We start from the raw sequence: 15,796 nt of genomic DNA on the forward strand, positions 1-15,796 counted from the left end.
AGGTCACCAGCTTCTCCAGACTAGCCCTGCCCTCATAAAGTCATCACGGAGTTACAAACGTGCCCTGGAGAAATGTGCAGCCTCTACAACAGACCTCTTTGTTCTGCTGGGTCTGCTGCCACCTCCACCTGCGCTTCAGTGCCTCTCGCTCCAACCCGTGATCCATCAGCGCATACAGGGACTTCCGCAGCATCAGGTCCCGGTCATGAAAACCCCACATACCTGCACCAAAAAAACAATCAAACAATCAAAACGTTGTGTAGAATTGTTTTGTTGACATTAAGAGCTTTATTTGGATTCCCAATAGTGCTCAGAGGGATCCAAGCACAGATTCTCTCCCTCTCCCCCGCGCTGCACGATGATGTCAATAATATGCAAATCGGGGTATATGGCGTTACTGAGGTTTTTGATACTTTTGGAGCTCGTCCTTTTTACTTGCATTGGAAGAGAGTTAGAAATCACTGCACAAGTAGCTCTATATTTTGTCTCCTAAAGCTTTGTCAACTAAATGGAGGCTTCATTTTCCCAGGAGAGTGTACCCGGTAGCAGACAGAATTACATATTGAAAGCGAGGGAGACAAATGTAATGCCGGCGGTGACGGTATTGTTATAGCCATTACATTGTGTAATCAATATTTACTTTATACTAAGTTAAAGCAGAATATTCATGCCACTTTAACCCTGTAATTTAACCCTATAACCCTCTTTAAAGCCCACATTAAGCACATGAATATTACATCTACTACTCAGGAGAACAACAATGGCTTTAACAAAGACTATGCATGGGTTAGGATGTTATTCATTTTCTGCTGAGGGGCTGAGTGAGCTACGGAGTGAACGTGCACTGCAACATTGTAAAATGCAATTAGTGCTTAAAGCATCAATCAAGCTCCCTCAGTGAATGCTAATGGAGTGTGAAACTGCGCTGTAGTCTTGTTTAAAAAGGTCTGCGATACTCACCGAGCGACGCGGCGTGTAACAGGCAGTTTCCATCTCCGCTCGTTGCCAGCGGCAGCAGATTCTGACAGTTTGAAACCACTTTGGTCCACCAGTTTAGTCGCCCTGCAGGCAAACAATAAAAACTTAGCCTACTCGATTGTAAAACAAAAATGGAACAGTATTAATTCAAAAACAATTGCTGTAGTACTTCCAGATGGAAAGAGTTTCCAGATTAAAAGAGTCAAACAAGTTTATTTGAAGTGAATGTTATTTTGCATAGATTAATTTAACAATTTGATGTGTACAGACAGGACTATCCAATATATGCTAATATCAAAGCTTTACATGGATCTGAATTCACAGTTTATCGTTCATTGTAGTAACTCTGTATCTATGTCTTTAAAACAACAGGCATCGCACCCAAATCCTCAAAATCTCAAGTTGCAGTTCCTCTCACCAGCATGCTCCAAGGCCACCATCATGGACTGCTCGATGAGGTCCCTCTCAATGAAGCCCCGGAAGTCGTCCCGGTACACGGTGAGGTCTGGTAGTTGGAAAGTGCACAGGGGCGTGTCCAGGAGCGGCTCAGTGCTGCTCCCTCCAGTGCTCGAGACGTGAGAGCGCGCCAGGGACACGATGGTTGAACTGGCGTGGGAAATTCCCCTCGACAGACGCTTTTCTGTAGCAGCTAGTACACAATGAGAGGGTGGGGAAAGCAGGTGGTAAATACGATTTCTTTTTTTTATGTATTAGTTACTCCTGATCAGTGTTGGGAAGTAACTTAATTAAATCAGAAAATGTATATATGGGTTATCCTTTAGAGTCGCATATGCATAACAAATATAATTAAATTAGTTACAAATCAAAATGTTGGTGGTAACAAAACGGTGTTACATCCATTTGTTCAATAAGAAAAGAAATAAAGGCAAAACAAATGATTTAATCTGTTGCTTTTTTATCTTTTTTGGCAAGACAAGCATTATTTGAGAGTCAGCAAAGCTCTCAAAGAATGTTTAGTGCAACACCATCAGAGGTAGGACGTTTTAAAGGAGCTCCTTTATTCATCGGCAGTATGCGCTAATATGTTTCATTGTTGTTTATAATTGGTTCTCCACTTTAAAAATGCACCGCCTCTTGTCTGCTAAATAAATCAATGTGAAGTGCTCTGAGCAACTGGAGCAGTGGACCATGCCAAGGTGGCTGGCCATGTTGTTTTTAGGGCTACAAATCCAGTTTAAAATATATATGTTAGAAAAGTATTCAAAAAGTGTTCAAATGTTTAACCATTGCATTTTAGGGAGTAACTTCCTTAACACGGTGATGATTTTCTGAGCCTGTTTTTGCCGCGTTGAACCAGCGTGCATCCTCCCTCAACATTCCTCCCTGATCTCAGCACTTTTAAACTGGTTATACTACTATACTAAAAACATGTAAGTTGCCTCACCTTGCACCACCTCATCCTGGCGGTGGAGTATTGGCCGCCCTACCCTGGCCATCTCCTTTTCGGGTTGCAGATACGTCCTGTCCTCTGTGAGTGAATACGTCAGGTTCCCAGCATGCACCTGTCGTAGCTGTTCAAAGTCACTGAGGGCAGCGGTGAAATCCCAGTTCTTGCCTACAGACAGAGAGGAAGAACATCTGTCAGCGGCACTGGGTCCAGCGTGACAACCTGAGTCTTGTGTCGAGCAAATGACACCTACCTAAAGAGTTTAAATATATAACCGGTCAGAGCCGCCATAAACTGACTTATCTCATGTACAGGCCACTGGCACATTCCTTTACATGGGTAAATATCAGAATTTAGAGCACGCCTCGCTGGCTTGATGCCGTTCACTGCATTACATTATATTTTTAAACCGTTCTCTTATCTGCAACTGGTGGTGCTGCTAGGCAACAGGAGTCCTGCTGACTCCAGATATACCTTGCCTCTGGTAGTGTATGATGTCTCATTAACAGCAACAAGCCGGACGCACCGACTTAGACATCGGTCAATTTGTCGGCTGCTCTGAACCAGCTGTCAAGTTCACACATCCCTGATGGGCGGAACATCCTAATTTCAGTCTCTGTTCCCAGATGTTTATTTTTGTGGGGACTTGCCCCCTTTATATTGTGTCCCTCACTTCTCTTCTCCCCTTTTTGTTGATGTGTTCGCGGGAGAAGTAAGCTGCACTGTTTTCGAAAACATGTTGGTTGAAGCTGTGAACATGTTTGCATGCTTAATGATTCCTCTTGTATTTCATTTGTACAGAAGCCGAACTGTGAGGGCATATTTGATGCTGAATTGGGTTCATCTGTCATCAGTGTTACTACTGGAATAAACGGAGATGGTCTCAAACGGCATGCTGACTGCAGTCTCATCTATACACAACGCAGACACCGCTGTTATTAGACTACAGTGGTGGCTGTGTTGAATTGCTACCAACATGCATGATCCAAACCTATCCAATAATACATCACTTTTACTGCAGCTACTTTGCATCCATAACAACCATAAAATACATTGATATAACCGAAATAATTAATAATTAATAATTTAGGATAAGGACATCATAAAAAACATTAAGAAAGATATTCATTCATAAATCTCTCAGAATGTAAAACAATGACATTCAGTCCAGCCTTGAGGACATTTTTTACAAAACTTTTCCCGATGTTCTTTTGACCAGTGATATTTTGTTTTTGTATAATGAAATGCTTACCCTCTAGCAGATCTCTGGCCAATCCTGGTTCAGCTCCAGTGGAACGGACAAAGTCGGATAGGACTGCGTCCATATCCACGGTCATGTGATCATGAATTCACCAGGTTGCGGGTTTTATCAAAGCAGAAAAAAAATAGAAACAAAATAAACAAACAAGGACTCTGCTCTTCCTGACGGGGCAGCAGGGGAAGGGGGCGAGGGGGTGGGGGGAGCTCCTCTGCCGTGTGCTATTCAATCTGCCACACCTGAGAAGAGAAAAGAGGATAGATTTAAAAAACCTGCAGGTATTAAGTCATCAGAAGTGAGTGAGAACGTTGGCAGCAGTGAAGGACAGGCACACTGTGACCTGGTTCCTTTTCAAATCGACACCTCTTCAGTCACTCTGTGGCACACAAAGTGAACAGGTCTCAAAAGCGGTTTGCGTGGATTAGCATTGAAACATATTTAAAGTCAAACAACATGCTGCTGTCAGGCGCGTGGTGTTTGTCATGTGGGAGATTTTACTGCGAGCTCTCAGTCTCCATCCGGTTGTTGTGGACACTTCCTTTTATAACACGCTGTTATAAACTCAGGATATATTGTCTCAATTCATTTATTTTCTTTCAGATGTGTACTTGGTACTACCAAAGTGCATGATTGACGCCTTCAGATATGAACTGTTGAATATGTAAACAGACAAGTTTAATTCTGCCAGAGAAAGAGTTCAGGAAGGGTCTGAGCAGAAACACAGAGAAAGAAAGTGAAGTATTCAGCAAACTGCCAGGATAAAGTCAGTTCCACAGACAATTGGAGATATTCGCTTCATAATCTAATGTCGATATAAAATGCAAAAATTGGGGATTTTTATTCATTATAATTCCTCTAAATCGTTTTAAAATGTTAATATTTGTTATTTTATTTTGTATTTCTATTTCTTCTTTGAGATGTTCATACTTTAGGATTGTTATTTCTTATTTTTCTATTTTTTTTCTATTATTTTCTATGCCTTGTATTGTATTATGCTGCTGCAACACAAACATTTCCCAGCCTGGGATTAATAAAGTCATTCTTATCTTGTCTTTATTAAAGTATAGAACCATGTATATTTCAAGTCATAAGACCTCAATGTCAAATTCATGTTAAAGTCCAGTGAGATACGAGGGAACAGTACTCCTTCACAGAGACCACTTTTAGACTTTTTACTCTTCGAATTTCAATGGCCGATCCTGAGGAGCAGCATCAGTTGGACGGTGGAATCAATACAGAAACATTATCAAGACTGAGAGAAAAAAAGGAGTCAGCACCAATGGGCCGTTGACACAAAGGATTTAAAGGGCAATCGATGCACGTCCAGACAAAAGGCTTGCTTCAAAGTAGCTCTGGCTAAAAGAGGTACTTTTGGTGCCAAGCTAAAACGAAAAGCCTGTATTTGGAAAATGATTCTGAGTGAGCATACGCTTTCTCAGCAGCGCTTTGAAGCACATTCGGACAGTTAAAAGCATGTTCTCTTTGTTCTTCCTAAGCACTTTGCTGCATTATCATCCTTTTCACAGCAATTCAACATCAAGTAGGTGTATACAATATACTTCACTAACACATGCAGGTCAAAAAGCAAATAACACCCATCCTATTAGAGCTGCAACTTTAGAGTTTTGAAGAATATGACGGGGCAGAATTTATCAAACCAATAAAGGGATTTAAATCCAACATGAAGTCATAGTAGGATAAATGAAAATGATCTCTTGGTATTCTAATGAAAACATGCCTGTGAACAATCAGAAAACTATCCAGTCATCATGCTGCTTTTCAACTGCCTGGTCCAATCTTTGCCTGGTCCTTTTTTTTTTTGGATCTACCTACAGTCATCTATTCCCATCCGTCCCATGGCTCATCCACCACCCAGTGTTCCTGCTTCATCTCTGACTCAGTGCACCCGCTCCACTGCGCCTGATGAGTCACGAGTTTACTCTTCTTACACCTCTCCATCCTTGTCTTGCTTTGTGCTCTGCCTACCTCCCCCAGTTCCTCAATCATTATTACAGTGAAAGCCACACTAGCACGCAGGGGAGGAACAGACGTTAGCAGAATAGGCCTTTCTCAGCCAGCAGAGTATTTCTAGTCAGGCATTCAGCAGCCTCCTCTGCAGGGTCTCCTCACATTCCTGTCAATTAGGCGATATCCAGGTCTAGTGATCGCATACAGAACCACTTAAAGATGGGACAAGGGGGCCATTTAACCATTAAAACAATAGGACTATTAAAGACATAGACCCCATACAGTTAAACACAGAGGTATGGCCATGTTCTGACAACAGGGTTGCATTTTGGATTGAGAGTGCTGAATAGGTGCCTGAAGAAGATTTGAACTCGTCCTAGAAGTCCAGTTTGTTCTTAGACAAAAAAAAGATTCTCAAACAAACACTCTTAATAGGTATCACGTCAAATATAGGCTTGTGTGATTGGACCCTTCGAGGTGCACTGCAAAAACTGAGCAAGGGTCAACTTTGGTATTTTATTTATTTACTTTTACCAGAGCCTCCAAGTAAACACCAGTAGCAGTGTTCAATTTAAAGTAATGACACGCCCGAGTTACCATTAAATATATCCTGCACTTTGAAAGAACATGTTGTACTTCAAAGTTAAGTGCAGCAAAAAAGCAATATTTCTAAGCGAACCTAGAGCTAGCACCGGGATCCTGAAGGGCTGTCCCTGACATGCCAACCAGTGGAACACAGTACAGAATAACAGTGTGGTGGATTCAAAACACAAAACTAACCAGAGGGAATCAGTGCAAAATGAAAATTGGCACTTGATGTTATATTGTTGAGAGCCAAAAGTGTAAATGGAAATAACATTCTATTAAATGCACATAGTTAACGTTCAACTGACCTGTGTTGCATGCAGGTTGCATGACACACGGCTTTGGAGTTAAGGATCAAGAATTATTAACTACTTATATTAGGAGAGAAATCGGGAACATTCGTCCAATGGCTTTAGCTAAATCCAGTCTCTATACTGGATCTCAGTCTTCCAAGTGAAGCCATCCATAAATATGATTTTTTGGTCTCATTATTCTGTTGTTTGGTCTATTGGCAACAAATCCTGGCAGTGACAACACAAGGCACTGTTTAAGGGCGATGAAAGTGAATGGAAGTGGACAGAAAGTACCGACAGAGCAACAAAAGGCTGGCTGTGTCACTGTGGGCCTGTAACATCAGCCATTCCTGTGAACCCACTCTGATGCGTTTGATATAATGTCACACAGCTCTCCTTCAAAACACAGAAAAGGAATTGTTTTTGAGAAATGGCCAGAATGTGCCCCGTGAGACCTCATTATATCATTAAACCTTTTTTATAAAATGTTCAATTAATCCTCTGTACGCCCAGAGAAAAATAAGGTTGTTAGGTGGCTGCTACGTGCGGTTACTTCCTACTATGTATCAGAACGAACGGTCATTAAAACCGTTTTATAGCATGACATTATGACAACAGTGATGATGTGGGAGGCTACAGGTTCAGTGCTTCAACAGATGAAAAGAGGTAGTGTAGGGAAATTACAATAAAGCCAATCTTCACCTCAAATCTCATGCCTATGCCACATGGAGATAAAAAAAACACATTCTACATTATTTTTTATGCTGTCAAAATCTCACTTCCTTATTTATCTATTAAAATAAAATCTATACAAGAAAGATGCTATGTGGATCACTGGCTAACATTTACAGTGTTGCTGCCAACATGGGGCAGTCAGTGATTTGAGTCTAGGATGGCTGAGCTTTTGTCTGGCAGGAGGGCTTACGTAACAGGAGCTGCTGACAACACGTGGGTGCTGAGCTAAGGCTGGGAGAATGGCCTGGATCACTGAGAGAGACAGAGAGGTCACCGCTGCCCACTGCGCCAACCCCACGGTGGGCTGAGAGGGTCAATTCACCGCCGGGACTGGGAACACAAGTTTGTTTTGCTAGCCCTCAGATCATTTATGAAGAAGCACATGTTCACAGTCTTCCAGTGGAATGCGTGTGTTCAGATTTTGAGATGTGAGCTTTGTTCATGACTGGAGAAACGGCTGCTGCTGACTGATCAAAGAGGAACTAGCTTGAGTTTAGAGGCATCGTCATTTTCCAAGGCTATTCAACAAACATGGGTATCTATCCAGAGATAAAGAGCGCAAACAAGAGTCATTTTTCACCTTTCATTCTGCGTTGAGCAATTTAAATGTCATCATAATGGCCTGAAAGATATTCTTCTTTTTCAAAATATTACGCAAAAATTGCTCTTTTGTTTGCTGCAATCGGAGGACCATAATTTGCACATTTATATATCCACAGCAAAACAACATTTCTATGTTGTACATAACAGGAATTCAAGGCTACATTTGTGAAACCATACGAGAGGGTTGAAAGGTGTTTAAAAAGACATTCAATACAGCCCTAGACTAAGCTAAAATGGCAAATGCTTTACCAAGATGAAGGATTGTTGAGGAAAAGAGACGTGTCAGAAACTCCCATGCTGAATGCTGGAACAGCTGACACAGCTATGTAACCATGCAGTAAAACACAAACAAGACATTTTTAGATATGACTTGCAAAGCTAGCCTCGTTCTGAATCAAAACCCACATGTCGGATTTTTATTTTAACAAAAACTAAATCAGCCAGTTTATCATGTTATATGAAAGCTAAAGAAATAAACACAAAGGGAAAACACTCTGCTGTCATTACTCAACACTATTACTATTTATATAAGGATTCTGTTTCTATTGATGCTTTGTCATTAGCCTGCCAAAACTCGTCACTTTTTAGTTGTTTTAGACTATGTCGTTGTTTCAGTTGTGATCGCCCTAACCTGCTCTAATTGCCCCATTTGTTGTCATTGTCTTTGTTGTTAAACCGTCCAGATGGGATGAAGCCGTGTTGGTTCAATGTGTTGTTATCAGCCAGGGGTGAGGCCATTACCCACTGATAAACCAAGATAAGAAACATAAGGGGAGAAGCAAACAATAAAACGTGTAACACACAAAGCGCAATACAGGAAGACTAGGCCTTTAGCCTACAATGTGCGAAAGGGCTCCAAATGCTTTGTCATGCATTAGAGAAGCTAAAGATGGGACAAATAAGAGGGAAAAGTTCAGGAAGAAGAGAAGTAGACTGCAGCTGAATAGATACTTGACAATGACCCCCAGCCTGACACTTATTCTACCCTCAGAGCAGTTTTTGGGGAGATTACGAAATGAGGCCGGCTGAGTTGTTGTGTTTCCCTTTAATGGTCCGGACATGATGTATGACCACGTCTATAAATGTGTCGGTTCTATTTTTGTTCAATCACAAAAACCCTTCCTGTGATCTCAGCGAGAGTAACACACCCTGTCAGCCTCACACAACCATATGAGTAATGAGATAAAGGGCATAATGTAAGCAAACAGGGGAGGGCAGTGTGGCTGGTGTAGTGAGTGATAAGCGGGGGCCCACAGGGCTCTGTCACCACTCTACTGATGCTGGGATGGAAATCAAAAGCTTTGGAGAGCACAAGGAGTTCGAGAATTAAGCCAATCCATCCAAAAATATCAGCTTGCTGCAGATTGATTTAAGCAGTGTATATGTCGACCAATGAGTTACTAGAAATTGCCGTACAGATGTTCCAAATTAGGTGAATTCAGAAGGATTGTCTCCCATACAGGGATTGTTTACATTACTGCACTGACAAGTGCAGCTGCAGAGATTAATTTTAGATTTTTTCAACTACTAAATTAATCCAAAACTATTTGGCTAGTTTGTTAATCATTTTGAGTCATTTAAAGTCAAATTTGTCTGATTCCAGCTTTCTAAATCTCAATATTTTCTGGTTTCCCTGGCAGTAAACTCTACATCTTTGAATTGCGCACGATACAATACCACTGAGGATTACCTAATCAATGATGGAGAGAATAATCAAACAGATGATTGACGATAAAATCAATTGTGAGTTGAGGAGATTGACTTTTAAACTCAACCGTGTTGTTACGTATCTTTGTCACAAATCATTGAAAAAAACGGTCTTAGAGATTCCCTATTAAGATAAGGATATTTGTTTATGCTATAGGCTTCTAAAAAATAAGTACTATCAGACCAAGAAATCTCAAATATCCACAGCAAAAATCCAGCCTCAGTTGGTTTAATGCAAATTAACGAGGGGGGTTTGGAGCGACTGAAATCTCCACATGATTGATGCACTCCTGTCTCAATCAGTCTGAAGCATCAGAGCTGTCAGCCTGAATTCTTGAAGTATCTGCGATAGGCGTAGCTTATTGACTTTAAAACCGCAGTCACATGCATACAAAATTACTGTGGTGAGCTAAGCCAATGCTTCCTTTTTAATTTCTCAGCAACACAAAGCTTTTCTTTAAGGCTCGGTTTGCTGTGAACAATCAATCCTAGTAAACACCCTACTACTGAAGAGAGAGGAAGAAAACAAAGGTGTGGCGAGATGGCTGTCCTTCAGCCGCCTTTATCTGCAGAGGGGTGTAATCTGGTTACTGACTGAGCCCGGGCTGACTCATTACATAACATCAAGAGCTACAGCTGGGAAGAAGGCTGATCGCTGCCTGGCTGAGGAATGAAGGGAAACCAAGCCCTTTACCCAGTTCTTCCACAGTTTCTCTCAACTGAACGGATCAGTACCAAAGCACTGCTGCACACACACTAGGAAGAATGCAGTAGGATGCACTGCACCAGTCCCACTTGATATATAATGCAAAAGGGCTGAAAAATAATCAGTGGACCATACAGCCTTGGACAGCAGAGCACAGCGATGCAGAATCCTTGCTTGGTATAGCGTAATCTAATTCAATAGGGATAGGCAATGCTCTGTTTACTGACGCTCACAAAAATACATAATAAATATACCTTTTATGGCCAAGAAAAATGGCTCTGCCTGGGAAGAAAAGACAGAAAATATCTCAGCCAATTTTTGTCATTTTCTGCAACATCAGTCCTCTTCAAGGGCGCCTGGATGGTATAGAACAGTGAAACGGAGGCACATGTATTTTCAAAGGCTTGCATAAAGCATACGATAAGCAGTGCATTGTGAATACCCCCTGGGGCTCAGACAAGGCCACTGCAGAGAGAGGGGTTGGTGTAAGCGAGTCAATGCTCTGCCTCTATTGAACGTTCAAATACATGGATTTATTAACAGTTATATTTTGACCATAGAGCGAAAGTTCACCTTTACGTGAAAGCATAGCGCTGCTAGATATGACTTCCTGTTCTTTTCGCTGCCTCACTAATTCTACCCACTCAGCATTGAGGGAGGGGGCTGTCGTTTTCAGTTGCTCTTGGTTTACATCTGTAAATCAATACAGTAAATTGGAGTGTGACCATTTCCCTGGACAAAAAGGAAATATACTAGTAAGCCGGTCATTGGAGAAAAATCAATACAACCCACTGAACTGCAGCAAAAACAGAGCACCCACAGCTTCTGTTGACGTGTGAATTATTGCAGCTAGTTGGCCGCTTCAAGTCCATTGGCGTAAGAAAATCCTTCTTCAGTTGAATCCAAGAGAGCTTTTGTATTTCGTGGAGCGACGCAGCTGCAGCTCTGACTGGTTATCTTCTTCCCAAATAAGGACATTAATTATCTTTTCAACACTTGCCTCAGACTACACTGTAAGAAATGTCTAGCAAAACCAAGAAATAACAAAACAAAAGGGCTCCTTACAAGGTACAGGTTTCAGAAAATAGCTTCAGCAGCGATATTATTATTACGATAATGAACAGCGAGCGCATTCCAGCCGCGATGGAGGCTTGACCACCAGCTGTGGGCGTCTGTGTGTGTGTAATGTGTAAGATAACACCCGACTGAATGCAGACACAGCTGATGTCAGAGATTCCACACCATGCCTGCCCTCTCGGAGGCCATGCCACTCGAGCCGGTCCAGTCCAAAAGCTGTCCAGTCATCACACAAAAATTTGCCAAGTCGAACATCCCTCTCGCGGCCTCACTGTCTTGTTTGCTGGCTCAGAAACATCCAAACCTGATCCATGTGAACTCAACAGCCTGCATTTTTCCTCCATGAGAGCTCAAGGCAAAACAAGGTGGGGAAAACAAGATCTGCTTACAGATAACGTGCTTGACCTCGGTTTTATTGTTTGAGTGTATGGAGCTAAAATATGCCTTGAACTCGTTTTGCAGCAGCTTTGAACCTAATGACGACGCTACTGCAACTTTATCTGACCAAAATAAGAAAAGAACACATCCACAGTGATTCGACTCTATTATTACTATTGTTTATAGTAAGACACAAGACTGCTGGCTCTTAGCATATAAGAACAACTGTGTAAGCATGATTACAGTAGCAATGCATACAGAGAAGCACCCCCTAATCTCTTAGTTGCCAGAATTAGAGCAACCTCCTGTTTGAGATGGTCTAAAAATAATGTGCTCATAATCACAGTTTAAACATAGAAAGATTGCACAGTGCAAAGTTCAACAACAAGCAACATTTAAAACACGTACAGGAACAAAACGCCCCCGGTGAACGCCTAATGCCTTGATAAACGACAATCATATACCGGTGACATCATGTGTCCTCTTAAAGCGTGACACCCAAGTGATTGACAAAACAGATAATTGTATCCTTGAGGCCTCACTGTTCTGAACAGAAAGTACAGTTAGGGCGGGCACACGTTCACAAACAGGATGTGCTACAGTGAGGTTCGCGGTGACGTAAACTCATCTTCCAGTCGGCCCAGAGTTTATGTGACAAGGCGTAAATTGGGTTTGGGAAGTATAGACTATTCAGTGGAAGACATCAGAGTGCTTTATAGTGCTTCCCTTTAGTTTAATGTGGATTGATATCCACTGGACCACAGTCATGTGCAGCCAGCTGAAATTGGCAGCATTAGCTTCTGAGCTCCAGTGTTTATCAAAGTGTCTGAGAGCTGATGTCATGGAGCAGCATGTAGCAGACGATTCAATTAGTTCTCTAAAATACAGCAGAGCAGCCAAACACTCACATTATAGTGTGGTTGAGAATTGCATTTTACACCACTTTATTCTGTTCTACAGAAGTCTGCTTCTACATACGGATACAGCAGAACCACTCTTTGCTGAACACATAAATAGGTCTCGCATTGGATGCCTCTCATCTGAGGGAGCAGCTGGTTGTTTCTGGTTCATAGTCTCTTTGATTCTGCTTGAAAAAACATTTTTAAATTATAAGAAAAACTATACTATTACCTGTCCTCTCTAAAGATTGAAATCCTAAAGAGATATTTCATTTCATAGTTTTTGAGAGGCTCTAAATGGAAAATTATACATCCAAAATTGCGTTATTCCGTCTTCTATTCTGTGTTTAGATATGAGTTTTGATATCACAGGATTTTGTTTTGTCAAACTTCCTAAATAATGACTAGACAGATTTTAGAGTAACGTCATGTTACATTACATGTCACTTTTATCCAAAGCAACTAACTGTTGCAATCCCCACAGGAGCAGTTTGGGGTGACGTTTCTTGCATAAGGACACAACGACATGCTGACTGCAGTGGGGATAGAAGATCAGCGCACTATCCCACTGTGCCACATCCTCCCCTGATGTAACCGTGTCATTTTTAATATATAGTGTAAATATAATTTCTCAATAAGACAATTCTGCATAATACTTGTGATATCAATTGTTATATCTTTCTTTCAGCCCTATGTTCTTCCTTTCTGATGTTCTGTTGTGTTAGTTTATTAGGAGGGACATTAAAGCTGGCCTCAGAGGTTCCTAGTTTGTACCGAGGTGTGTCCCTGCAGTCAGGCCCAGTAAGCACCAGTGAAGGAGTGCTAATTAACTGCCGCATAAAGCAGGCGGCTGTGGAGAGGGCTATAGGGGAGCATAAGTGCCATTCCCGCATTCCACACACAGACCGCGTTACATTGTGCCCAGGGTCTGTGCAGTTGACACCTGAAACAGCAGAAAATGTAACGAGAGTCTCTGATACTCAAGTGAGAGGCGGAAGTGGAATCTAATCTGCTTTCAATGCATTACTGTTTGAGAGGTGTGCAAAAAAAGAAACTCAAAACAAGAAATGAGTGACTGCTGCGGAGAGCATCCAGTGCAGCGTGTTGCTCCGCCTCTGAAGGACAGCCGGACGGACAGAGAGGAATCTTGATGAACATTCTGTGTTGGTTCAGAAAGCTGCCAACCTAAAGTCCAGAGTCTGTGCAGGTCCTCATTCAGCCCCGGCGGCCTATATATTGATTTCTAGACTTGGTGAAGAAATACAAGCCTCTGCATCCATGGGAGTATTGCCCACTTATTTATGAGCAAAGGGTGGGGATACTGTGACTAATAAATATGAAGTATGACTCTGCATAATAACTAAGATGATTCAAATACTCAAATGTGTATATGGTTCTCATACTGAAGGACAAAAGCTATGGCAATACATGATTTCTGTTTAATTTGGTCCACTTTTTCATGTAGTAGATGTTTAAATATAGACGTTCTGTTCAAAGGTACATTAAAACAAAATATTCATTTTGTTTGCTGTTCAAACATTGAGCTTATTATTACATAATTCAAATTTTGCAAGCGAGAGGACGACTGCTTTAATTTGCATTTGAACCCTCGAGGATTATGAGACATTTATTGGACACTAACTTGGACCTTAGGCTTTGCTGTTGCAGAACTTGATTTGTTCCACTCATGCAAGACAAAATAAGAGGGCTTCAAGCGAGACAGTAGCTTGGAAAAAGCTTTGATCTGCGACACACATGAAGCAAAGACTTGCATCTCCAGACGGACTCAGATTCAGCATCTCTTCCTGCTAAGTCAGCCTGAATGTGAAGCCAACCAGGCTAGATGTAAAGCCAGTGGCTGAACCGGCACCAGCCTCTGCAGGCGCGCCGCACTAATGCTCATGTGAATCCCCACGGGCTGCGGGGCCCTGAACGCAGCGGGCAGCTCCACGTCACTCCCTGTGTGATGTCATCATGGGTGACAGGCTCCTCATTAGGGCTGTGTGTGGGATTACTCCTGCTGTCCCGGATCAACAGGGCAGTGAGAGACGGATGTCTTCTAGTCTGCGCAGGAAACTACAATTTCCCCCACAGGCTGAAGCAGCATCTAAACCCTGTTCCCATCCCAAATCTGACTCTGATTCTGATTATTCACCTGCTCCACTGCTGTGATCAAACAGTACTACCTAAAGGGTGCAATATGCATCCAAATGAATCAATTATTACGTATACAATCAATTTGTATGTATACATTACTAAGTCATTTAAATGTGTCTAATTGTGTCTTATAGTATTTTAGATGTCTTTTTATAAATATTGTTTTTCTTTAATGGAGCCTCCCAAGTATTTCACATGATTGTACTTGTGTAACCGGAGTGAAAATAAACATCTTGAATAGGGATGGGAATTGATAAGATTTTTACGATTCCGATTCCCTTATCGATTCTGTGAAACGATTCAATTCCTTATCGATTCTCTTATCGATTCCAATTTGGGGGAAAAAGGAGAATAAACAGTTTGATGTAACATTTATCTTTGTTTTAATGAAAAATATTCTATTGTGACAGTTACTTATTAATCTCTAATAACAAGTGTGTGTGTGTGTGTGTGTGTGTGTGTGTGTGTGTGTGTGTGTGTGTGTGTGTGTGTGTGTGTGTGTGTGTGTGTGTGTGTGCGTGCACTCAAGTAGTGTGTGTGTGTGTGTGTGTGTGTGTGTGTGTGTGTGTGTGTGTGTAAAAAAAATTAACAGTTCTTTTGCAGATGAACATATCTGCTTTTCTGTACAAGAAAATGTAACAAATAACAACAAATAACAAATACTGAATCATGTAATTACAAGAACAATGTAATCACAAGCACAGTGTGTGTGTGTGTGTGTGTGTGTGTGTGTGTGTGTGTGTGTGTGTGTTTGTGTGTGTGTGAGTGTGAGTGTGAGTGTGAGTGTGAGTGTGTGTGTGTGTGCACTCAAGTAGTAGTAGGGAAAATTAACAGTTCTTTTGCAGAAATATGAGCATATCTGCTTTTTCTGGAAGGATACGGGATCTTTCGGGGCTTATGGTGTCTCCAGCCGTGGAGAACACCCTCTCAGATGGGGTGGAGGAAGCCTGCACACAGAGGTAGTTTTCAGCCAGTCCAGATAGCAAGGGCAGCGTATCCTGCTTGTTCCACCACCACAGTGCGGCGCTATCCCTGCAGGGGATG

The 15,796-nt window shown here is 41.8% G+C and overlaps 1 protein-coding gene across 2 annotated transcripts in view; it reads right to left on the minus strand.

Moving 5' to 3' along the window:
- Positions 1 to 15,796, minus strand: part of otud7b (OTU deubiquitinase 7B) — a 35,478-nt gene that overhangs the window by 13,398 nt on the left and 6,284 nt on the right. For both annotated transcript variants that reach the window (XM_063879458.1, XM_063879457.1), the window contains exons 2-6: positions 3,639 to 3,883; positions 2,384 to 2,554; positions 1,397 to 1,627; positions 961 to 1,062; positions 95 to 222 (exon numbers count right to left, since the gene is read on the minus strand). In XM_063879458.1, the coding sequence (XP_063735528.1) occupies positions 95 to 222; positions 961 to 1,062; positions 1,397 to 1,627; positions 2,384 to 2,554; positions 3,639 to 3,723 (717 nt within the window). In that variant the 5' untranslated portion in view covers positions 3,724 to 3,883. The remainder of the gene's footprint in view (positions 1 to 94; positions 223 to 960; positions 1,063 to 1,396; positions 1,628 to 2,383; positions 2,555 to 3,638; positions 3,884 to 15,796) is intronic.

Source organism: Eleginops maclovinus, chromosome 3, assembly GCF_036324505.1.
Source record: "Eleginops maclovinus isolate JMC-PN-2008 ecotype Puerto Natales chromosome 3, JC_Emac_rtc_rv5, whole genome shotgun sequence".
NCBI classification, from domain to species: domain Eukaryota; kingdom Metazoa; phylum Chordata; class Actinopteri; order Perciformes; family Eleginopidae; genus Eleginops; species Eleginops maclovinus.